We start from the raw sequence: 25,364 nt of genomic DNA, 5'->3' as shown, positions 1-25,364 counted from the left end.
ATAGGTGAAGAGCCCTTCTTCGTGGTTTAATTGCATTCTGATCGAGCACGTGATAGATAGGATGGGTGCTAGACAGGCTCTCACGAGGCTGTTTTTTTCTCCTCTGCGTCTCTTTCGGCCGCCACAGATAAGGCGCTTCGTGAAGTGGACGCCAGCAACCTGTCCCCGATTCCGGCGCTGGTGATTGGCTACGACGACGCTTCCGTCCTCTTGAAGTAAACGCTGCGTCCGTGGGCATGGAGGAAGGAAAGAACTCAGGAGATGCGGTTACGTCACATCTTTTGATGCCGGCTCCCCTCTGCTTCCCCTGCTTGGCCGCCGTCTCAGCGCGCTTGAGCATGCGCAGCAGACGACGCAGACAATGCAGCAGACGACGCCGCTGCGCCCGGCGTTACGATTGGCTGAGCCGGCGGTCAAACTCTCCCAGCAGTCCTTGCGAAAGAGCGTGACTTCTGGCACACTTTTTGGCGTGCAGCTCGGATAGCGCGGGCCTCTCCTGAGTTTTCCTTCCTCCGTGGTGCGTGGGGTTAATGTATAGTCTGACACGTCTGACGCGATTTCAAGGTGATGACATTAGGCTTAATCTACTCGGTATAAGGTGCTCTGAAGGAGTTTACTTTTGAAAAAAGGCGGAACGAAGTACATTCGCTTACCTAGACGCTAGGGTTCTCCCTCCTGCGTCGTCGTTATCCTGTGTTGCAAAGTCTAAACGTCTGCACACCTGGAAAAATTTGTTGACACTTCAAATTTCGTTGTACTGACTAAGACTGACTAAAGATCGAAAGCGAAGCCCCTCATTCCCATGATCAACCTCTCCACTTAGTTTTTTTTTCTTTTTTGTCTGCACAGCGGTGCTCAGCATGGCATTACAGTGAGCTGGTAAAGTGTAGACCAGATTTTTTTATCCCTACTGCATTCTTACTCAACATGACCACTGACTTTACGTCACGTTACGTTACTTCACATTAAGCGGAAGAGTGGTGCGGGAAGACTATTTTCACACCTAATTTTCAGAGATACGTGAATGTGGAACGTAGATGTGGTGTGCAAATATTCACAGGTATATTTTCGCACCTAATTGTAAGCGAAGTACAAAGTTCTCGCAAGCAAGACTGTGATGGGCAAATGGAACCGTAAATAAGCGAGACAGTGATGCAGAAGCACGCTCCTTCCACTTGTACCACAACAATAATTGGAGGCTATTTCTGGCCGCAGGTCCCTCGGAGGCGAGGAGCTTGGCTGGAAAGGTGGTCTCAGCGTCCCCTACAAGACGGGTCCACTGTTCCCAGAAGGAAGGTACGCGGTCGCCCTGAGCTTTAAGTCATGCAGATTTAAACCCACAGCGCCCCCTGCTTTAGCTGTTTTTCATCACTAGTATGATAGCATGCAAAGTTATGTTTTGGATTCGCTATGCTGCAAACAATCAAATTCACCGTGTGCCACGCCTAACCCACAACTGCAAATGATTGTCAGTCCAAGGTCCAGCAACGGCTTTCCTTCTGCCAATTTGGACCAAGCTTGCACGTCTGTTCATCTCCGAAATTCTTGGACAAAAATTTTGAATATTGAAAATTGTAAAGTACTTCCTGTATTGTTATGGAAAAACTGAAGGTAATTGGGCGTTCTTCCGATGCGTAGTAAAATATTTCTTTCGAATTTTGCCATCGCTCGCATCGAGCAGTTGAGACTGCCATAGAAAACAAATGGGAAATGCATTTGACAGCAGCAAAAACGTCAACAGTAGAAAATAGCAACCCTGCCGAGGAGAGGTCCATAGGTATATTGAATAGTATAGTGAAATCTTAAAGTATATGAAAAAAGTGCGCGCATAAACTTATTCCCGATGAAATATGTTTTAGTCCAGAATTGTTCGGTATAGCCTAACGTCGCATCTCAGCTGAATTCCACTCGTTGCATCGCTGAAGCAAATGGACTTGCCAGGGCTTGCCGCTTTCATAATTATGAAACACAACCGATAATTTTAGTCACCGATTAAGAAGGCATGTGGTTCTAAAAGCAGACTCACGTTTAATTTATTTCATATTTTGGGGCGACCCTGAACTGCCAAATGTTTAGATCAAGAAAAGAAAATCAGCTGTAACGAAAATTTCTGTATTGTAGTAATATTTTTGTAGAGTTGCACGATCTTCTCTGCGTGGGACACTACAGGGTGTGCAATCACGAATGCGGAATATTTTGTCATCGCGACCCCCTGACAATCTACCCGAAGAAGTATATGTCGTTTTAGAGTATTGACGCTGTTGGTGACGACAAAGCTTTTCTTTTTAACTTTCGCGCATGCAAAAAAAGGACTTCTGAGCGCAGATTACCACTCATCGGGGGTCTAAGTAGCAGGCACAGGAGCGACAGCTGAGCCTATAGCATGCATCACCGCATTTCCTCGTGCAAGCTGTGAACCTTAAGTTCGGCTGTACCTCCTGCATTCAAGGGTTGCGAAAGGAAACATGCTTGCACGAGCACATTTGCGCACCGTCTTTGCAAAAAGTAAGTAGGATTCAATGACCGCAGAAGCTGTGGGTCGGTGGCCAAAAGGCTACAATGGGGTCGCCGGTTCTCATCAGCTCCGAGCCAAACCTGCTTGACGTGAACCTGCACCACTGCGGTACTCATCTGAATGATAGCTGTCCTCGTAGCATAACAAGACTGCATGTATTCGAGGAAGTTGAGACCGATGTTTTCGACCGTGAATCAAATGTGCACAGAATCGGCCGCTGGGTTTGTGTTTGTTTTGATAAGCCTGATAAGACGTTCCATGCGAAGATTCTCATAATTCCTTCCGTTTTCCGTGTGGCTAATATGGAAAGAAATAATATGCATTTACGGGGTATGAAGATAAGGTGCTTACGGCAAAATCGAAATCCATACGGACTCGGTATGGCGTCATGCATATTATGTATAAATCATATGAAAAGTGTGCGGAGAAGTAATGGAATATATCCGCAGGACTTTGGAAATATGTTCGTATTTCCGCATATTTCTCATAGGTCTCCATATTCCCATAATTTCATATGCATAGTTCACAAGAAACGCTTCATCAGTGCAGGCCTGTTTTGCTTTGCCAAGAGCAATGTGACGGCTTTTGTTTACTTTTTAACACAGTTCCACGAAATATTTCATTGTTTCCATAACTGCATGTTCTCCGGCTTGCCTAAAGAACGGCGTTTTATTTAAATTCGTGATATCAATACTAATTGAAATCTAGCCAAAATAGGCGACTGAGAGTAATGACAACCTGAAGGTATCTTTGAAAATGATCAGCCCTCTTCAACAGCTTATGGTCAAAATACGGGTCGAAATTGTCGATGAATTAGTTTGCTATACAAAATCTAACGTCAAGTTTAACATTCGAAATGCCGAGTTTGATTTTACAAATTCCAAATCAGTTAGATTGTTTTTTCTTCCCCATAACAGGCTCGTCAAAATGTCCGTATTCAGCAAGAGAGTGACTCGAGTCGTGAACAGCGTGCTGGGAATTGTCAAAGGCAGCAACGAGCCAGGTAAGCACGGTCCCTGTTTATTATTTCAACGCAAACTATTTCAATTATTTCAATTCAACGTCTATTCTTTCAACATCAGATGCATGTTAGCACTTTCGCATCTTCCTTTCGCCTCTTGCATAATACGGCGACATGAAGAGCCTGCGTTAATGCTTACTCAACATGCCACGACGGTGATACGAAACCATTTCTTCAACACTCAGATGAACTGCGACATTTCACCTTGAGTGGGGTGGCAACAATAAGCCGATTGAAGCTGCACTTCAAAAAGTCACAACTGGAGCAAAGAAAAAAGCTTTTCAGGGCCCCACAAGTGTTTTGTGTTACATGCTGAAAATAAGCTGTAAATGACTTCGATTATGTTATCAATTGCCTATTAATTTCTGGCTACATTATTCCCGCATACTTATCATCTCGAACCATCGTATAATAGTAGTCAATTCAATGCTACTGCGAAAAAGCATGCAATCTGGGCTTCGCGCTGAGCAGTATGCATTGAATGGTTCTCTAACATTACCCTTGTTTTGTAGAAACAGCGCTGCTTGCTGACGAACGCATGAAAAAAAAAACAACTTTCCTAGCGTTTATGCACAGAAAAAAAAGACTCAACATTTGTTTGCTGTTCCACGGCAAACAGTGTGGGCTGCAAGCGTTTTTCTAATCACCATCCTTCGTTAGACACCAAATAAGGTAGAGACCTTTTGCTTACCGAACCTGCTTCTCTGTCTCGCCGCGATTTCTCGGGTAGACTTGCATTCCTAAAAGCTCAGCCACGTACTGAGATTATAGATGCAAGTTAAATAACCCCTTGTGAAACCGAAATCAACCGGTCCTCTCCACTGCGACTTCATTTCATAGAGTACAATATCGAATTAGTACGGAAATATACATTAGCCATTAACCGCCTCAACCCGCGGTGGTGACTCTGTGGTTGTGGCCTTCGGCTCCTGAACGCCGAGTCGTGAACTAGGATCCCGCCACGGAGCCCGCCTTTATGGTTTATTTTATGGTTTATGGGGTTTAACGTCCCAAAGCGACTCAGGCTATGAGAGACGCCGTAGCGAAGGGCTCCGGAAATTTCGACCACCCGGGGTTCTTTAACGTGCACTGACATCGCACAGTACACGGGCCTCTAGAATTTCGCCTCCATCGAAATTCGGCCGCCGTAGCCGGCATCGAACCCGCATCTTTCGAGTCAGCAGCCGAGCGCCGTAATCACTGACCCACCGCGTCTTTTGTGCTGTGCAATGTCAGCACATGTTAATGGACTTCAGTAGTCGAAACTGATCAGGAGCTCTCCACTACCGCATCTTCTAATAGCCAACATACCTCTTAGCAGCATTAAACTCGCTATTCTAATAACCACCTGAAATTAGCAAACCGTTGCCAATGCCATTGCAGTTTCGCTGCTGTTTTCTTTTGCTGTCCCCACTGAGCGTCTAACTGTTCTGCAGATATTTACAATATCATATACAAATTTATCTTTTAGAGTCGTCCCTAATCTTGTGTGACCCGCCGCGGGTGGCTCAGTAGTTATGGCACTCGGCTGCTGGCCCGAAAGACGCGGGGTCGATCCCTGCTGCGGCGGCCGAATTTCGAGGGAGGTGAAATTCTAGAGGCCCGTGTACTGTTAGTGCACGTTAAATAACTTCAGGTGGTCGAAGTTTCCGGAGCCCTTTCACTACGACGTCCCTCATAGCCTGAGCCGCTTCGGGACGTTAAACCCTAGTAAACTAAACCAAACTAATCTTCTAATAAGGGAGTAATTACTCATTGGCATCCACCCAAGCGCAGCCATACGGCTACAAAGGAAAGCTATACAGCTTTCTCAGAAACTTCGTAGTTAAAGAAAAATTCGTCCTGGTCCGGGGTTCGAACCCGGAACCACCGCCACACCGGAGCAGTCGCTCTACCAATTGAGCTAACCGGGACGGCAAGCTTATGGTAGGGCGAGAGCGAATTGATCAGTAACTCGAAGTGGGAAGAGTGTTGGATTAGTTTGGTTTTTGACCAAACTAATCTTCTGTGGTCGTGTTCAGCACTTCTGATGCAGTTTCTGTCAAGCGTCACTCAGTAGGGTTTACGTCTCGTCAAGCCTCCGGAAGTCTTTTTGCCTGCACCCGCAGCATTGGATATGTACCATTGTGATGTTGAAATAAATTTTATTTCATTTGATTTATTCTCCGAAGATGGATCCCATCCAACTCGCGCAGCTTTACACTCCACTTTGACGTATAACGATGGTTTATCCTGATATTGAATGAAACGCACGTAGTTCTCATGTCTGTCTCTTATCCGAGAGGTCTTGAATCACTCTGATCATCCGCGCTGTGTGGATGCAGACCGCTTCATCATCACGGGGGCCCACCACGATTCGTGGGGCGTGGGCGCGGCTGAGCCCACTTCTGCGACAGCCGCTCTCCTGGAACTCGGCCACGCCCTGGGCACCATGCTGAAGAAGGGCTGGACTCCGCGGCGGACCATCGTGCTCGCGTCGTGGGCGGCTGGCGAAATGGCGTTCGCCGGTTCTTCCGAGTGGGTCGAGGTAGGCTGTGCTCCTGGCGCACCTCTGATAGGAGGAACCGTAGAACCACGCCGCGGCAGAAAGTCGCCGCTGTTGCCTTAGCATTTAAAATAAGACCATACTGAGTAAACACTATCATGCTGGGCGTAATATTAACTCTCCTGAAATAGCAAGGCCGCAGCTGATGTGCGAGTGTAGTTTGGTTCATGGTTTATGGGGGTTTAACGTCCCAAAGCGACTCAGGCTATGAGGGACGCCGTAGTGAACGGCTCCGGAAATCTCGACCACCTGGGATTCTTTTACGTGCAGTGAAATCACACAGTACAGGGGCCTCTAGAATTTCGCCTCCATCGAAATTCGACCGCCGCGGCCAAGATCGAACCCGCGTCTTTCGGGTCAGCAGTCGACTGCCATAACCACTGAGCAACCGTGGCGGCGTACGAGTATGTGTGCGTTTTCGTGCGATGAAAGGTCTACTACACTTGGTCAACGCCTTGCCTTCTGCCTAGCTGTCACCCATGTCTAAGCTTGGGTCTTGCGGCAGCCTATTCGCAGCTACGCATTATTCCTCGCCACCTAGTGGCCTGCGAGAGAAAGCACGGACTGTGTGGACCGCCTACGCGGTTGGGCACACACAGAAGGCGTCTAAGCATAGTTTCAGAATTGTCGTCGTCAAAGTGGGGTTTACGGAACTGCAGCCATCGTTTTACGCTGCTTTAATAAGTGAACCACTAAGCGGCTTGCCTGTGGCAGCGACTAAGTGTAGAACCTAGGTGTATTCACGTGTCTGAAATGCCAATAGAGAATGTGCACTGTTCTCCCACACCGCCAGCTCTGTTAAGAAGCATTTTGTCATGAGAGAGAACTGGTTCGGCTTACGCTGCAGTCCTGCACGTTGCACGCACGGCCAACTATTTTGGCGTGGTCATCGCTGGAGTTCCTTATTCCGATTAGGATGAGGTGGTTGGCCGCTAAATCCGATACGCTTCGGGAAGGCACTGTGATTCCACACCACAACCAAAAATTCGAAGCACAGCAGCAAGCGAAAGTTGCCACTTGGACCGATGTGTAAGAACGCTTGTGTTGCGCAGTGTTGGCAGATAAGTAACTTTTTCTGGGGTAGCGAAAAGCCCTGCATTCGGTCGTGTTTTGGCGGTTTCAATGTGCGCAAGGTTTGTTTATGATCTCCTACAGGAAAACATCGTTCTCCTCGATGCCGGCGCAGTAGGCTACGTGAACGTGGACAGCTGTGCGTCTGGTAAGTGGAAGCATTCGTGCATGTATGTGTGCGTGCGTGTGTGTGCGTGTGTGTGTGTGTGCTCGCAGATTGTACGGAAAATCCCAGCGATTACAAGAAAAATAGGGTGACGTCATCAAGCGGCCGTATGACGCACACAGCAAGCCGGGCGCCGCCCCCTCGACAATCCTGCACCCATGTCGTTCGTCTGCATATACTCTCCGTTGGCCAACCTCCACGTGACGTCAGTTTTCCCGACATTCGTACCAAAAGTGCGGCGCAACACTTTGTCGTATAGCCTTCCGGGTGCTGTCATGCGATTTCTCGTTGCATATGGCTTGCATGTGCTACTCAAGTTGGAGGTTAGCCTGCGACAAAGATTGGAGCCGACGATTTACGCACCTTCAATTGTATGCCTTCTCAGACTTTCGTATCAAAATTGTAATGCAACCAATCGCCGTACAGTTTTCCGGGTAGTGTCATACGCGTGCGTGCGTGTGTGTGTGTGTACGTGTGTGTGTACGTGTGTGCGTGCGTGTGTGTGTGTGTACGTGTGTGTGTGTGTGTGTGTGTGTGTGTGTGTGTGTGTGTGTGTGTGTGTGTGTGTGTGTGTGTGTGTGTGTGTGTGTGTGTGTGTGTGTGTGTGTGTGTGTGTGTGTGTGTGTGTGTGTGTGTGTGTGTGTGTGTGTGTGTGTGTGTGTGTGTGTGTGTGTGTGTGTGTGTGTGTGTGTACGTGTGTGTGGAGGGGGTGTCGCAAACAGCCAAACGTCTACGCCTTACGTCCACGACATGTAAATTCGGTCAGTCTTATCGCCTTTCAGCGAGCGAGTCCGAACGTTTGCGGTCTGGTGTGCAGCCAGTACGTAAACACACAAACTCATAGGAAAGAACTTTAATGTATGTACAAACCTTACGCGTAAGCAATGCACCCATGGACAGTAATGCTTTCGCATTCCCACACGTAAGCAGTGTTAAGTGTCTCTGTCAATTTTTTTTTAACGTGCATCGCACAGCACACGTGCTTCACCGTCGATACGGTGCTGCCGCGGCCAGGCTTTGATCCCGCATCTTTTCCGCGTTATATACAAGTGGACGCCGGCGCATCTCAACAATGGCATCGGTCGCGGTTGCCCCATGAAGAGTTCTCGCTTGGAAACGCAGCACAGATCCCACAGTGTGATTAAGTAAACACTGAGGGACATCACCACTTCGTACCACCCAAGCTGCCGCTGAAATTCGCGTTTCCGCAAGAGTAAACCTCACAGGACTTTTTTTTCATAGCGTTAGCTGCTAAGGTAAAAGTTCTCGACAAAGCCCGTAGCCGAAGCGAGCGTCGTGCTCTGAACGCATCACGTATGCGGGTTTCAAGAGCTAGAAACATGCAGCGAATTGAGCATATAGGACGAGCATATAGGACGACGAACGCGCTGGGCTATGAGATGAACAAGCACGTCCCAACACAAGTCTCACCATAATGCACTTGTTGCAACGTTGCCTAAGCTCCAAACACTATCGTCGCCCGGTATTGCGTAACAGCAGGATTCAAAGCAAATGCAGCAATTGAAAATGCACAGTGTGGACAAGCTATAACGCTGACCGTGCGAGTCCAGACGGGTGTACTCGCCATTAAGTTGTTGTTGTTTTTCGTTACAGGACCCCGCTTCACTGTGCACGCCTCGCCAACGCTTCGGGAAGTGGTATATAGTGCAGCTGCGAAGGTAATTATGCCAAGGTAATGCGTTACACATTTACCTGCGAAGGCAATTGTGTAACACATAAGCTGAGCTTAAATATTCCTCCGCCCTGCCAGGCAGCGTAGCAAACGTAAGACATACAGTTGCCTGCACATTCATTCCCCTCAAAGCTTTATGAAACGTGGCTTTGACGAAAAAATATTCCTTTGCGTTCAGAGAGCCTATATTGAGACTTTGTGAAAATTCAGCATGCTTACAGGCGTCAACCTGCCGGCAGGCTTTGCGGACAGCTATGCAAGAAACTTTATGGCAAAACTCTATAGCCACGAGTAGGTTTCGAAACGGTGGCGGCTTCACTGGCCACTTCATCAGACCACTGCGCCCTCTCTACAAACGGACATTTCTGCCTTTTAAAACACTGCACTATGAAGTAATGTTAAAAAACATAAATTCCTATTGAGAATTTACGTATGGTTTCTAAATTAGCTTCGAAAAGAAAGGTAGCCAAATTTAAATTGGCTGAGGATGTTTCTTTTTCGATGTTTCATTTTTGGAACATTGGCATTTCCAATATACAAAAAGCTAATGTATTCTGAAACAGCTTTTGTGGTCCGCGCAGTGCGAATTTCTTCTTGTTATCTGAAGACAACTTTATAGCTGCCTGCAAATCCCTTCGCAAATCATATACGGTAAATTATAAAGAACACTACTATGCTTGATTAATCAAGACTGATCACGTGGTTTCAATGCGAAAGCACTGGCTCATAGTGAGCTCTGTTGCGAGGCTCATTAACGATTCCTTCTTTTCTCATGACACACGTACTTGTTAGCATACAGTCGTAAGGAAACGCATACACTAGGTTCACCTTCACTTGACAAGAAATAACGCGGTTTCGTGGCCTGTAGGTTGCGTACTCGCCTCGAAGTCTAAAGGTCCTAGGTTGAATTCCCCGCACGTTCGGAAGAAATGTAAATTTTTCTTTGCTGTAGACATCACTATCTTGGTCTACTGCTGACGCCATGCGAGAGCATGGTGACGTCACTGGGGAATTCCGTGCCATGGACGGCGACCGGCGCCGCCGGCTTTTGCGCTAATAGGCCATATAATGCTTTCGCAGTAATAATTTTTCTGTGATCGTGCGAACTGTATCGCATACAGCGCTTCAGAATGCAAGGCAGACAGCGCGGCGTTTCTTGAGCAATGGCTGGCGATGTCTTCTGCGCAGGTTCCCAGCGGCAGCGGCACGTTACTCCAAGCGTGGGAAAAGGCTGAGAAGAAACAGCGGCCCCGGTACGTTTGTTTCGCAAATACGCCTCTACCACAACGCCAGTGAAACGGAACGTACAGCCGGCCAAAACTTTAGCTGACGTGCGTTACAGCCGCGTTTTCTGTGCTCCTGTAGCTTATGACGGAGCAAACTTGCGGAAATATCAAATTTAAGCACAGGCTCACTAAGCCCGTGCTTAATATTGAGCTTTCTGCAAGTTTGCTTCGTCCCAAAACGCAGGAGCACAGAAAAAGCGGCCGTAACGCACGCCAGCTAAAGATTTGGCCGGCTGTACAAAAGAGACAACACAGGTGCTGACCTATGCACATCATAATCCAGCGTTCACGAGAGCAGGAATACAAAGTGGAAGCCCCGAAGTAGAGAAAGATAAAAAAAATATGAGTCGATTTGAGTAATTACGCCAAATGCGGATACTACGTGCACTAGAATGATGTTTCAGAGCTGCGCTGCTCTGCTAGGTTAAGGTGGTTGTCTGTGTGTGTGTGTGTGTGTGTGTGTGTGTGTGTGTGTGTGTGTGTGTGTGTGTGTGTGTGTGTGTGTGTGTGTGTGTGTGTGTGTGTGTGTGTGTGTGTGTGTGTGTGTGTGTGTGTGTGTGTGTGTGTGTGTGTGTGTGTGTGTGTGTGTGTGTGTGTGTGTGTGTGTGTGTGTGTGTGTGTGTGTGTGTGTGTGTGTGTGTGTGTGTGTGTGTGTGTGTGTGTGTGTGTGTGTGTGTGTGTGTGTGTGTGTGTGTGTGTGTGTGTGTGTGTGTGTGTGTGTGTGTGTGTGTGTGTGTGTGTGTGTGTGTGTGTGTGTGTGTGTGTGTGTGTGTGTGTGTGTGTGTGTGTGTGTGTGTGTGTGTGTGTGTGTGTGTGTGTGTGTGTGTGTGTGTGTGTGTGTGTGTGTGTGTGTGTGTGTGTGTGTGTGTGTGTGTGTGTGTGTGTGTGTGTGTGTGTGTGTGTGTGTGTGTGTGTGTGTGTGTTCTTTCATGCAAAATTGAAAGAAGGACATGGCAACACCTGCCTTGTGCCGCTGCGCCACTGCTCACTTGCCCACCGCCAACACCTTGTCAAGTAAGCCATCCGGTGGGCAGGTGAGCAGTGGCGCAGCAGCACAAGGCAGGTGCTATGGCAGGGGTTGCCCTCGGTGGAACTTGTATTGCTTGGGATGGGCTGCGGCCCAAGTTGATCTTCCCGAGGAGCCTCTCACGATTAATTGAACTGCCACCTGACAACGTGAACAGGTTTCCCACCATCCGCTGGGCAGGTGAGCAGCCTGCCACTGAACCGGCTTCAGACAAACAGACGACAAACAGGCAGACAACCCGAAAAACAGACAACACCCAAGTTCATGGCCACTATAAGAGCTTGCGAACTAAAAAACTAAAAGCAGGTGTAGAAGAAGCGGAGGAGGAAGAAAAACTATCTTTTTCTTCGGCATCTCGTAAAGGCGCCGTACACTCATAACAGAAAGGAGTAAAAAGGGAATAAAGTTGTTCTCGAGCGCACGCCCTTTCATAAAAGGAAGCGCTAGAGGACAGCTCTTTTTACTTCCATACAGGTGTGTTCGTGTTTACAGCGTAAGTTCTCAGCGTTTGCAGGACTTTTAGGAACTGTACGCAAAGGCCTCTTATGTTGTTGGTACTGACGTACAAAAAACAAGTTTGTTGGTTGGTTTATAGGGTTTAACGTCCCAAAACGACTCGGGCTATGAGAGACGTCGTAGTGAAGGGCGCCGGAAATTTCGACCACCTGTGGTTCTTTAACGTGCACTGACATCGCACAGTACACGGACCTCTAGAATTTCTCCTTCATAAAAATTCAACCGCCGCGGCCGGGATCGAACCCGCGTCTTTCGGGTCAGCAGCCGAGCACCATAACCACTGAGCCACCGCGGCGGCCAAAAGGAAACAAGTATTCTCAGCTTATACATGCACAAGGAGGTGTGTTTATTTCAATGTTACCTTCGGTTCGCACTGCGTGCGTCGTCATCTCTACCGATCGATTCTTCTTGTTACACCTGTTCTTCATGTAACTTATTCCTCCGTAGCAGGCCTCTTTCGTAGCGGCATGGAGTCAGGAATGCATGTGCCCACAAAGACGTTTCACGTTGCATGTTCTCATTCGTAAGTGATGGCGCAGATACCTCTTAATAACAGCCGGGGTACCTGGAGCGAACACTCCGCCCACACCATCACCTGCATGGTCGTCGTCTTTCTCGTAATTCAAATAAGATCATAATGGGATAATGCGCGTTGCGTTCAGAAACAGTTAACGAATCTTAATGCAGACCAACAAATGCGCCCTTTTCCTTGCCCTCGCAGCATCCCGTACACCCACGGCGTAGGCGACCACGCGGCCTTCAACTTCTACGCAGGCATACCGTCCGTGGATTTCACGTTCCGTCCTGAGGGGGTGAGTGCCACGTTAATGGTTCCGTGTACGAAGTTTCACTGAGTTTACCTTTAACGATGACAGTGGAAGCTGCGTAATGCCTTCGCAGTACGCTTGGATGCTTAATAGCGCGTCTTCGTTTAACTTCTTTCATAGAAAAACTTCGGTTCGATATCACCGATCATAACCTTCACTGCTGGGATCCCTATATTTTTGCTTAAAACACATCCTCATGTTCTCAGTTTTCTAAAATGAAAATGTAGCGTTCGGTTTATTAACCTTTCCCGGAAGTCGCTCACTTGTGCCTCATTACCATCGGACTACCACATCTGTCCTTGGTTGGTTTATGGTTGGTTGGTTTATGGAGGTTTAACGTCCCAAAGCGAGTAAGGCTATGAGGAGACGCCGTTGTGGAGGGCTACGAAAATTTCGATCACCGGGGGTTCTTTAACGTGCTCGGACATCGCACAGTACACGGGCCTCTTAGAATGTGCCTCCATAGAAATGCGACCGCCGCGGCCAGGATCGAACCCGCGTCTTTCAGCTCAGCAGCCGAGCACCATAACCACTGAACCACTGCGGCGGCACATATGTCCTTCAATCTACATAACAATTTCACTAACAAGTACTTATAATAAACTCTTAACACGCTTCCAACCAATAAAGTTTTTGGTTGCAGATGTGTTAGAGTTCATTACAAGTCTTCACATTATTTAAAGCAAAAACGCACAGGACAAAAATTTTGACTCCACTTGGTTAACAACAAAAACTGCGCAAAAAAGTACGGGACAAGAGAGAAGCAGCACACGGGACGAGCGCAGACTAACAACTTTAACTAGTTCCAGTTTAACTACATCTCGAGTGTGGCTAGTCAGCGTCTTCCTCTCCTGCAGTCTCGTCCCTCGGGCTGGTTCCCTTCCTACCACACGGCCTACGACGACGGCGAGCTGTTCACGCGCAAGCTGGACCCCCAGTACGCGCTGACCCTACGCTGTTGCCAGATGAACGGGGCGATGACGCTGCGTCTAGCCGAGGACGCCGTGCTGCCGTACCGGGTGGCCGAGCTGGCCAAGGAGCTGCAGGCGGCCGTGGGTGGGCTCGACCAGAGCCTCCATCGGGAACTGGCCAAGCACAACATATCGCTCGGTGAGCTCGCTAGATATGCGCTTTTAACGCGAATGCATTATACTGCTCATCACTCAGAAAATCCGCGTTGACCAATTGTTCACGAGGAGTGGACCGAAACCCCTACGTAACCTCATGGCGTCATCGGCAGTGCCTACATCAGAAAGAAAAATAATTTTTTTTTCCGAAGTGGAGTTTTGAACCCAGGCTTCGACACTTCAGTGTGACGTCACCGGAACCGGAAGTGACATCAAACGAACAGGAAGTGACTTTATGGCTCGGTTAAATCAACGCTTTATATGTACGCGTATATCGCATGGTCTTTCATAAAGCCCTTTGACCTAAAGCACTTCACGGGAAAGGACTTTCAGACATTAGTACTACTTACAAACTAGTACTGGCTAGTAAACAAATACGCGTATAGTTGACAAATAGCCCATGATGACACACAAAAGCTTCCGCATGTGCCCTATAATTTTTTTTTACTAGCTCTGTCAGCACTGTGGAAGCTATGGAAGCTCAACGGGATAGCTTCCACAGCAAAGCTATGCTCGCGAGCTCAAAAGCCAGCCCCACAAGCCTGAAATCCGTTGGCTTTCGCTCTGCTGCACGAGCAGTTGCACTGAATAATGACTAAAGTTCTAATTAATTTTTTTGAGCGGAAAAGCTTAGTAACTGTCTCACTTCTCTGTGGGCTACTTGGTCGTGTCAATGAGGGAAGCGAGGGAGTGAAGGGAGAAAAAAGGAGAGAGCAGACGTAATGGGGCGTTTCCCGTAAATTTCAACCCCCAGGTGATCTTTAGCGTGCACTGCCGTCGCACTGCACACGGGCGTCTTCTACGTTTCGCTTCCGTCGAAACACGAACGCCGTGACCGAGATTTGATTTCTCTGCAGCCGAACATGCTAATCATTGAACCATCGGTGCCGGAGAAGGGAACTACAGGGATAGGGACAGATTCCCACGTTTCCAAGATGCGCCCTGAAACTAGACTGCATGGCTTGTTGCGAACCTCCGGAATAATTTATCCTCCCGAGGACCTCCTTCAAGATTATCGAAATCTCGGCTCTATGGGAACTTTTGTACGTGTGAGGTGTCTGCGTGGTTTTACGCCATAAATAAGAAATCCTGCCTTCATCTGCTGGACAGTGATAATGTGATCCGTCTGATAGCTTTTTCCACTGTTATCTACGCTCGTGCTTCGGTATTTCACCGTGTGTGTTCATGTGACACCTGTGGTCCCAGGCCTTGTTTGCCTCGAAGAGGGCACTCTTACGCGATGTGTATAAGAGCACAGTACGGTCATCGTTGCCACTTACGTTACTTCAGAGGAGGGGGAAATGCCGGGGTGAGGAGGGGAGGAGGTTGAAATCTGCAGTCACCTAAACACAGCTATCCCGAGCTTAAACAGAAGCCATAAACTCCTGCTGAGCCACTGCGACCGACGTGTCGCGTATATTTGGCCAGACCTAGCCGGACACACGGCCACACTGAGCCGAGTTCATGATCAGAGTTACTCGATGCAAAAATCGCTTAGACTGTGGCCCATTTCTGATCAACCAGCAAAAAATAAAGCGTGCTTCAGCCGGCAGCCTGGAAAATTAACATGCTTCGGCTGGTAGTCCGAAGCATGTAGTCCGAAGCATGCAGGCTGGTAGTCCGACGGAGGTTGTCGTATGCACCCGTTCTTTAATTTAGGCTCGATTGTTACCCTCTTCCCAATTCCGATTACAGCAGTGGTTCATAATGAAGCAGAGAACTTGTAGTCTGCCATGAAATCATGAGGTACGCCCCATTTTGCCCGTCGTTGTGGCCAGTTGTAATCAAGGCTGTACCCCGGAAATGAATACATCAGAGTTTTTTTTTTTTTTCATACGTCACAAGGCGATAAATTGTGCGTTATAGCTTTCACGTGGTCGATGGTTTTCGTTGTTCTGTCAGGCAGTCCTGGAAACGTCCATTGAATAAGTACCTCGTACAGCACGTGCCGGTCCACACTGACACGCGGGGCATAGGCGCGGTCAAAATAGGAGGCTCCGCCTGTGTCATCATTACAGCCAGCATTCAGCTTTTCCGTGGCATGAACGTAAATCCTAGTAGCTGTCCTCGTCAGGATTCCTTTTGTTTTAGTGCGCCTGTGTAGTTTCTCAGTTAAGTAAGAGGTTGCAGGATTAAATCCCTACTCCATATGCTATGCGATATCAGTGGATGTTGAAGAACCCCAGATGGTCAGATTTCATCGAAACCCTCAACTATGGCGCCACTCTTTATGCCTCCTTTCAATTCTCTTTCATCCCTTCCCTCACAGTGCGGTCCAGACGTTCACAGAGTGCCGCAGAATTACTGCACCGTTGCTTTCCGTACACACCATTTTCACTTTTTTACTACTGCTGCATTCACGAATGTGCTTTCTGCCCTATTGGGTAAATACAACCTGCGCCAAGACCGAGTGAAATGGAATCAACTACAGGAATTAGTCCTGGCGACAACATGTTAGTCCACGTAGAGGGCAATTGCAGCTGGTGTCACCTTTCAAACTGTGTCCAACAAAGTACAGCTCCTCCTTGAGGAGCTAGTAGTTCTGGCTAGGCAGCTAGTCCCCCACTCTTTTACTACTCTTTGGCTCAGAGTGAATAAATGCTCAAACATTTCGTCGTCTTCCTAGTCTAACAGGTGACTGCGTATAACTGTATCACACACCTCCACAACAGCGCTTACTCTCAAGCCCATCCGGTGCCTATAAGCCGTAAAAGGCTCATTCACTTCCCTGCTCGCATAACGCTCTTATGGCGCTGCCTCACCTGAACAACATGCTTAAAGATTTAGATTAAGCAATAACTGAATAAACTCTGAAAATGCGTTACTTTTATGGGAACGCTCTGTACTTTCCTCCATGCAGTTATCGTATTAATAACAACGGTGCTAGTAGCCCTGCTGGGCCCTTTAAAAACTGCATTGCGGCTTAATATCTGCCTATAATAGAAGCCTCTCTCCTTTGCAAATGGCCGTTTAATTGCCACCGTTCAAGCAGCAAGCGGGAATTGTGGGCTTACTTTCGAAAACTGGGCATTCAGAAACCTCCATAGTATTATTCGCCATAGCAGTATAGGCGCATTCTACGGGCGTTAACATGAAAAATTCATTGCTGAATCCGCAACCTGCAGCAGGGACGGGCAGTAAAAAGTTGGTTTAATATGCGTTCGTTTTTCGCTTTTTATATATAACAAGATAGCAAAAATTCGCTTTCAGACAAGTACCAGCAACCTTCGGTACGACTGGAACGGCTTCCACCTGTTTTTATGAAAGTATAGGTGTCTCAAACTGTACATAAGTTACATAGAATCACTGAAGAAAAATCCTGACCTGATGGCTTACAGGATCTGTCCTGAAAGTAATGAGACAAACTTCGGCGTGGCGCGTGCATGCGCTTGATAGGGAAACCGCTTTTGGGGAAAGGAGGGGGAACCTTCATCTTCACAATGCAAAGACCTCAGTTGGCTTCGAGCAGGTCAAGCGAGTGGACGTGTTTAAATGTGTACCCCTCTTTCTTCGCTGCGTTGAGGAAACCATGGAGCGAACGTTGGAACAGCGCGACGAGGGGAAGCTTTGCAATAAACTAAATAAATCACCGACCGAGACATTTGACAGCATGTGGTAATGATGCAATGTCCAGATCGCAAAGACTCCAATGGCACAAAGCATTTACAAATGGCCGTGAAGACGTTCAGGACCACACAGTCAACGTTACCGTCCGTAACCGTCATCGACGGGCGCCTGGACCGTTGCTCGTCGTGAACGTCGTCACGACCGTTTGTAAATGCTTTGTGCCATTAGAACACGCGACCTGGACATCGCATCGTTCCCACATGCTGTCTTGATCACGTTAATTGACTCGGTAGGGGACTTACTCAGTTTATTGCAAGGCTTCATCGCGTAGCGCTGTTCCAACGTTCGCTCCATGGTTTCCTCGACGCAGCGACGAATCATGGGTAGACGTTTGAACACGTCCACTCGCCTCACCTGCTCGCAGCCAACTAAGCTCGTCGAATTGTGAAGCTGAAGGGTCCCCCTCCTTCCCCCAAAAGCGCTTTCCCACTCTAGTGTATGCACGCGTCACGCCGCGACTAGTCTCATTACTTTCAGGACAGACCCTGTATAAGTCTATTTTGGCGTTTAAAACGATGAACGATTAGCTTTCTAAACGAAAAAGCTCTAAACGATGAAAAAAAATGCGTTTTCCTTCTGGTATTTTCTGCCTCGACAAACTTTGCCAGTCTTCCGAGAAGCACGGGACCGTGAAAAATTTCCTCGAGTATTTCAACACTTTTCGCATGGCTTCTTAATACTACTTCCCAATTCAGTTAACTCGTATTACCTTTTTACATTCTTCTTAATGCCAATTCCCTACTCAATTTATACTTCTGTTCATGCTATGCTTTCATGGTATATGTTTGCTTTCTTTTTTAGACTGGCTGAAGAAGGAGACTGACAAATTTCAGCAACAGGCCAACAGCTTCGAGTCCTGGCTAAAGGATAACAAGAAGATTGAGTGAGTAATCTTTCCGCATTAATTAGTAATGCTCCTCGTAAGCAACGTCGATTGTCGTTATGTCCACTGGTAAAGCGCCAGATCAGAGCACGTAACCGATCTTTACAACGCAGATGAAAAGTAATGCCGTCAACATCACATAAGAAGCTAGACTGGCACTTGAAGAAGCATAAAATGGAACAAACTCTGGAGCCGTTCTTTGCCGTTATTGGGGCTAAGTCCACGAGCAGTTATTAGCAGGGTGGGCGATAGAGCGTGTTTCTTTTTCGTTTACTCCGGAATCAAGAGACAGCGATAAGTGTACGCTTTTGCCCTCCGTTCCCATTACAAAATGCGTGCTATTTCCCAGTCCACCTCAGAAGAATTCCCAATCGGCTAGCAGATAAACAATCTAGTTATCTGTCACGGCATACTGTACGCCAGTACCGCTTACCTCGCAAAGTTTTCCATATTGAGCTGTCGGTGTAACACGAACATTTATTAAAAGGACCCTGAAATGATTTCAATGAGCATGTTCTAGTAAAACAGATCTGTATAGGCGGACTTTGCTTTTATACCTCTTTTAAACCTCTTAAACCTTTCTCACCCCTGCGTTGACCTTATAATTTAGAAATAGTTCTTAAAAATCGATGCTCCCTCAAGGCTCGCCCAGACCGCCCACTGACGTCATCGCAGTGGGGACGCAGAGGTGAGATTTCGCCCTTATTGTAGGGTCCACGCAGAGCTTTCAAATTTGACTCGAATACCCGCAAAGACCACCTATACAGATCTGTTGCACTAGAATATGTCCACCGAAATCATTTCAGGGTCCTTTAAGCACTTTTCCTGCAGCGCCATCTGTATGTGTAGTCGCGCTCAGCATGACATGCAACAAGCCGGCGGTGACTGTCCTTTGTGTCTGGTAGCACATGAATGCACTATAATGCACAGGACTCCACATGCAGGTGCGCTGCAGGGTAGCTAAAATGGTTAACTTTTCAGCAGCGCCGGAACCACACTTTTTCTTGCAGTCACTTCTTACCCCGATACATTTCGCAAGTTATACTGAGCACAATAGTATGTTACTCGCGTCTCATAATGAGCCTCTTCTGATAGCACCTTCGTAGATGACAGATGCCCTTTTGAAGCAAGGTCTTCGTGAGAGTTATTATTTCACACGATGCTTTCTTGAGCTCAACTCGTTCAACTCTTTACCTCGTGACTTATTTCCAGGGAACATTTGCAAATGGTTCTAGGTATTTTAGCCTGCACGTGCTGATCTTGTTTCTTGCTTTATATGTATTTGTGTAGTGTGGATGTTTTCAACTAGAAACATGCCTAAAGGGCAGGTTTCCGTAAAATTACTCTAAGGAGCAACTTTTCAGCAAAACATGATCAGAACATGATCGTGGACTTAGCTTTGCACCTGATAGAACAAACCATACTTATATGGACAGGTCCCCGAAAGCAACTGGCGAATGGCCGTTTCTATTATCTGTGGGCAGACAAATTCACATAGTATCATTAGACAGTTTTAGTATAGCGTACGCAAAACCTTTGCGTACGCAATAAAATAGCGGATGTAGAATGCGCATGCGCAGAACGCTAAAAGAAGCTTAGCGTTTAGCGTACGCACGCAATTTTCTGGAAATAGCGTAGCGTCTTTGCGGGGCTTGCGGAGACAACATGGCGGCGCCCTGTTTGCCCGCTTCGGTTCTAAAATACCTCGTCATTGAGTTATTCGGGCGCTCAACTGGCAATAAATGGTGGTATTCGCTTCCGCTTTCTGTCGTTTCACTGGGACGCAATGCTATGTGCGATAACTTGCCGGTACTTTTGAGATAGCAGTCTGTTTTCAAGCCCGTAAGCCTAACGACAGGTTGTGTACACTGTCGTCATGGCAACGGCCATTTTTAGCACTTCTCAAGAAGTTGGTTGGCTTGGTTTGGATCAAAACGACCTCAATTTTTTTTTTTCGACGTGTGGTGGCGCTAGGTACTTACCCAAAGGGGGCTGAACCTGGATGTTGTATGTCTACTTAGCGCCTATTGCGGAACGGTCCGCAAACGCTCACCTAAAAGTGTTGTTCGCGCTTTGAATTTAGCGTACGCAAACGTCTTGCGTGTTGCGTACGCAAAAAACGCAAACGCTATACTAAAACTGTCTATTGACTTGGTCGCTTCTTTACGTTCAGCAAACCCACCAGGCGCATGGTCAACGAAAGGATGATGCTGGTTGAACGAGCTTTCATCAAAAGGGAAGGACTGCTGGGGAGGGCAAACGTCAGGTGAGTGGTCGGAATTGCAAGTCTTGAGGCTTATTTGTACTGAACGCCATTGCAGCGCCGGACTACTGACAGGTCGCCGTCTAAATGACACCTTTTTTTTTTTCAATTCTCTTTCTTTGTCTCTGGACAAACAACGTAGACAGTAAAGGGGTTCGCAGTTAGGCGAGCATTCTTTGCGACTGGCGCCCAACGTGGACCAGTCCTTACCCAATGAAATGAAAATTAGTTTTTCAGGAAAGAAAATGGAGCAGTAATTGTGCCCCATCGTGGCGGACACCCTAACTGCGCCATAAGGCAAGGGAAGAGGGAGAGAGAGAAAGAGGTGCCGTAGTGGACGGCGCTGTTCGCATTTTTTGGTCATATCGATGGATTACTGGACGCCTTTTTTGAAGCAAAAAAACGTTAATACGAGCCGTATAATTTATTCCGAATTTAGAGGTACAGTGAGAAAAAAGTAATCTGGGTATGTATTGATAAACTGCGGCGTCCTAACAGCAAAGAAACCATTCTTACGGACATGTCCAACATTCTCGGACTAAAATTTTGAAAATTAAGAAAATGTTTTCGAACTGTTATGGAAATAATGAAGGTAATGATTAATTCTTTGGATACATGCCAAAATCTGGGGCAATTAAGACTGCCATAGTGGGGAACGCTTTTGACGATAGCAAAAACGTTAATACAAAAAAAATAAATAGAAGACTGCCGTCGGGTTATCTGCGAATATATTGATTGTTATAGTGAAATCTTATGTTGTAAGAAAACATTGTGTTCATCAACGGTTTCCCGCTCACAGATGCTTTTTTCCAGAATTGTTGTGTATGAAACGGAGCTTTTATAAGCTACGAACGGCGTTTAATCGTTTATCTGCCCCAGAAGTTGGGAAACTAGTGAGAGAGTGAAAACAACTGAGGAGGGAGTAAGCTGTTCTCTAGCGCACTGCCTTTTAGGAGCAGGATATGCTGCCCAAGTCCCGGAGTAGATTTCGATCACTGAATATCGGGTGTTTTTTTTTAGAAGGTCCAAAATTTTTCAAAAAAAGGTAAATTGCTTTAGACTTTTTTTAGCACTGGGGTTATACTGGAGGCTACGGCGGGCGCCAGGCAAGAGGAAAACTGCTTTAATTAGTTCGCTGATTAACTAAATATGTTAATAAACTTTTCTAATTTTTGTTTTAGGGGGTATGTTGTATTCGCAGAATTGGAGATCGTCCTTTAAACAGTCCAACCGAGAAAAAACAATTTTAATTAAAAATTTTTCACGCACGTTACGAGGCGCGAAAAAGTCACCCTGGTAGGCATCTTCACACTGTAACTCAGCGGCGGGAGCGCCTCTGACGTAGTTCACTCCGCCCTGCGCTTTGCGTCACGCGTCCCGGACTGGGGGCCTGCGCTATCGCTGCTTCTCTCGCTTCGCTCCGCGGCCTCACAGAATGCCGCGTTGGAACAAAAACGCACTGGCACAAAGCGCAGGGCGGAGCGAACTACGTCACAGGCGCTCACAGACGCTGTGTGACAGTGTGAACCTTCCTAGCAGTGTGACTTTTTCTCGCTTCGTAACGCGCGGGAAAAAAATTTTCATGAAAATTTTTTTTATTGGCTGGACTGCTTGGAAGACGATCTCCAATCCTGCTAATACAACATATCCCCTAAAATAAAAATTATAAGAGTTAATTAACGTAATCAGTTAATCAGCGAACTAATTAAAGTAGTTTTCCTCTTACCTGGCGTCCTCCGTAGTCCTCAGTATAGCCCCAGGGTTAGAATAAATCTAAAGGAATTTACCTTTCTTTAAAAATTTTGGACCTTCTAAAAAAACACCCGGTATATGTAAAGGTTACTCTTGGCAGCGGAGGTATGTTCCCACTGCAAAGCATAGTAACCTGATGCAGTTAGCAATGTGGGGAGGCTTTTAAACGGTGGTGGTGGTGGTGAAAAACTTTTATTCAAAGGGAGCTTGAGGGCTAAAAAACCCTGCTGCATGGTCGGTATCCTTAGTCCGGGACACCGCACGACGAGGCCCCATCTCGCGCTCGCTTGACCAGAGCCCTTTGGGACTCCAGCGTGGAGCAGTTGAGGAGGGCAGTCTCCCATGCCTCTCGGGTGGGGGTGGGGGAAGGGGGAAGGTGAGGATTCTGAGTACATGCCCACACCATGTGAAAGATATCGCAGATCTCTCCACAGTGTGGGCAGCGCCCATCTGTGTTCGGATCGAAGTGTTTTGCTATGGCAGAACAGAGAAGGGTTCCTGTCTGCAGGCGCCGCAGAGTTCGCTCCTCCGCCTTACTCAGCCCCTTGGCAGGTGCCGGGTAGAGACGGTGGCTGTCGCAATAATGATTTAGGATTTCGCGGAACCGCAGAAGCGGTTTATGAGCTTCTGAGCCAGGAGAGCTAGGATGAGGAGCCCGGTGTGTGAGCGCTCGGGCGGCCGCATCAGCGGCCTCATTGCCTCGTAGACCCTGGTGGCCAGGAGCCCAGATCACTTTTGTGCGAGTTGGATCGGCGAGAGCGCGTCTTAAAATTTGCGAGGCAAGAGGTGATATTTCGCCTGCAAGATAATGTTCACAGGCCCGGCGAGAGTCTGTGCTAACCGTTCTCGATTTTGGATCGGCGGCAGCGAGAGCTATTGCGACTTCCTCCGCTACACGTCAGGACAAACCACAAGGACAACACGTCTCTACACATATTTCTGTCGGGCGGTCCCATCAGAGAAGTGGCAGAGCTCCGGATCCTGGGTCTGTTCATCAATAACAAACTTAGGCCGGACTCTACTATAGCGAAACTCAAGAGCATAGGTGAACAGGTAGGGCGCATGATCCGCCGTGTTTCCAACAAGCGGGGTGGTCTGCGGGGCAGGGACGCGCTACGGCTCGCCTATGCCTTCGTGACCAGCCGGATCCTCTACGCCGTGCCATACCTACGCACCACCAAACAACAAGACGAGCGCATTGACGCCATCATCAGGAAGGCAACAAAGCGAGCACTGGACCTTCCGGTGGCTACCTCCAACGCCAAACTGAAGGCGTTGGGAGTGGTAAACTCCTATCAGGAGTTGCGGGAGGCCCACCTCGTGAACCAATATACGCGGCTATCGCAGACGGTTCCTGGGCGCCGCCTGCTAAACCGCTTACACATCCAACACACATGCATACCAGAGGGGACGGAGAACATCCCGGTGCTGTGGCGCCACATGCTCTGGGTCGCTCCGCTCCCGCGTAACATGGACATGGCTTCACATGAAGGCAGACGACAAGCGCGGGTTCGCACGCTTGAGAGGCAATATGGATATAAAGAGGGCGTCTACTACGTGGACATCACAGGGCCGTCGACCGCGGGATTCTTCACGGCTGCCGTAGTCCACCGGGGAATGAATGTCGATGGGCTATCTTTTCGGGCCCCAAATTCAACACGAGCGGAGGAAGTCGCAATAGCTCTCGCTGCCGCCGATCCAAAATCGAAAACGGTTATCACAGACTCTCGCCGGGCCTGTGAACATTATCTTGCAGGGGCACCGGAGGTCCTGACGTCAGCAAGTAGTTCGGGGCCAATAATTTTCAAGACACGAAGAGGCAAAGGAAGCAGTGACGCCCCGGTTTTCAGAGGAGCGACATTTTTTTTTTCTTTGCGATAAATTCGGCGCAGCAAAAGTGAGTCAAGGGTGCTTAGTTGTTAAGGGACAATATTAAGAATAAAATAATTATTTCGACGTTCTTTTTTTTCATTCTTGCTGAGACAGATAAATTTATTGAGCACCCCTTGTAGAAAGGACTGAGAAACAAAATACAAACGTCCCCAACTGCCTGCGCCGAAGTCGAATTTTTCGAGCGGATCTTACATTTTATACCACACTGACATGCACTTTAAAATGACGTCAGGAATTTGAATCGAGTGGCACAAAGAATTTTTAATTCATTTTTGTAAGCCTAAAACGGATTTTTCGCTGCCGAGGAGATTTTAACCTACCCAGAAAGATCCAAAAAATCTATTCTACAGTAACTGCAAGGAATTGCCCTCAGAGGACAACTACTCCATGTATTTTGTCCCAGTGGACAAAAATGTGTTCCCACGCCCCCTTAGCTTTTCACAAATGCCAGTAGAGTGCAGACAACGCTTTGATCACGTGACCGCTGACTGCGCAGGAACATGGCCTTCGGCACCGACCCGGAAGACGCGTTCGCGGGCAAGGCCCTCGCGTTCATGCACGAACACGCGTACCACGCCCAGAAGAGTAAGGACGCCCGGCAGGCGGCCAGTGCCTGGGAGGAGGCCCACATGGACCTGTCCCGGCTGGTGCTGGCAGTGCGCATGGGCGCCCAGCTGCTGGACATGAAGAGGACCATCTGAGCACCACACGGATGCGTTGTGGCAGCATTAAACGACTGTATTAAGGCGAAAGCCTTTAATGCCTCATTCTGTCGTTAGCAGACGCTGTCGGCAGCCCTGTCGACAGACGCATCGGCAGCCGAGTCGGCAGATTTGTCCGCCTTTCGGCGTCACTGCTTGAAAAGAAACTGCGCCGAGGGTGGGAATCGAACCAGGGCCTTTGGCATTTGAAGCGGAGACGCTACCACTCCGCCACGAAGGCTCAAGGTTCGAGCATGAATAAAGGCGCATCTAGTGAATGCATGGGTTTCATAAACAAAATAAAAGGAATACAGTGAAGGAAAATACAAATGAAAATAAAGAAAATAAACAGAAATAAAAACAAAATAAAATAGGATATGAAAATAAAAATAAAAACAATAAAAGTAAGAAAGAGCAAGAATAGAAATTAAAAAAACAAAGTATGAAAAAA

At 47.7% G+C, this 25,364-nt stretch overlaps 1 protein-coding gene across 1 annotated transcript; it reads left to right on the top strand.

The window, feature by feature from the left end:
* The first annotated feature begins 1,246 nt into the window (after positions 1–1,246).
* Positions 1,247–24,946, top strand: LOC149336289 (N-acetylated-alpha-linked acidic dipeptidase 2-like). Its single transcript, XM_089554694.1, has 11 exons — positions 1,247–1,296; positions 3,433–3,518; positions 5,861–6,063; positions 7,237–7,300; positions 8,933–8,997; positions 10,200–10,264; positions 12,562–12,652; positions 13,525–13,777; positions 18,223–18,304; positions 20,478–20,570; positions 24,709–24,946. The coding sequence occupies exons 2-11, from the start codon at positions 3,443–3,445 to the stop codon at positions 24,911–24,913; spliced, it is 1,197 nt and encodes a 398-aa protein (XP_089410820.1). The 5' UTR covers positions 1,247–1,296; positions 3,433–3,442; the 3' UTR covers positions 24,914–24,946.
* The last annotated feature ends 418 nt before the right edge of the window (positions 24,947–25,364 follow it).

Source organism: Amblyomma mixtum, chromosome 7 (genome assembly GCF_055824585.1).
Source record: "Amblyomma mixtum isolate Tamu chromosome 7, ASM5582458v1, whole genome shotgun sequence".
NCBI lineage: Eukaryota > Metazoa > Arthropoda > Arachnida > Ixodida > Ixodidae > Amblyomma > Amblyomma mixtum.
Note: the sequence above shows the minus strand (reverse complement) of the source record. Positions and strands in the feature narration are given on the sequence as shown.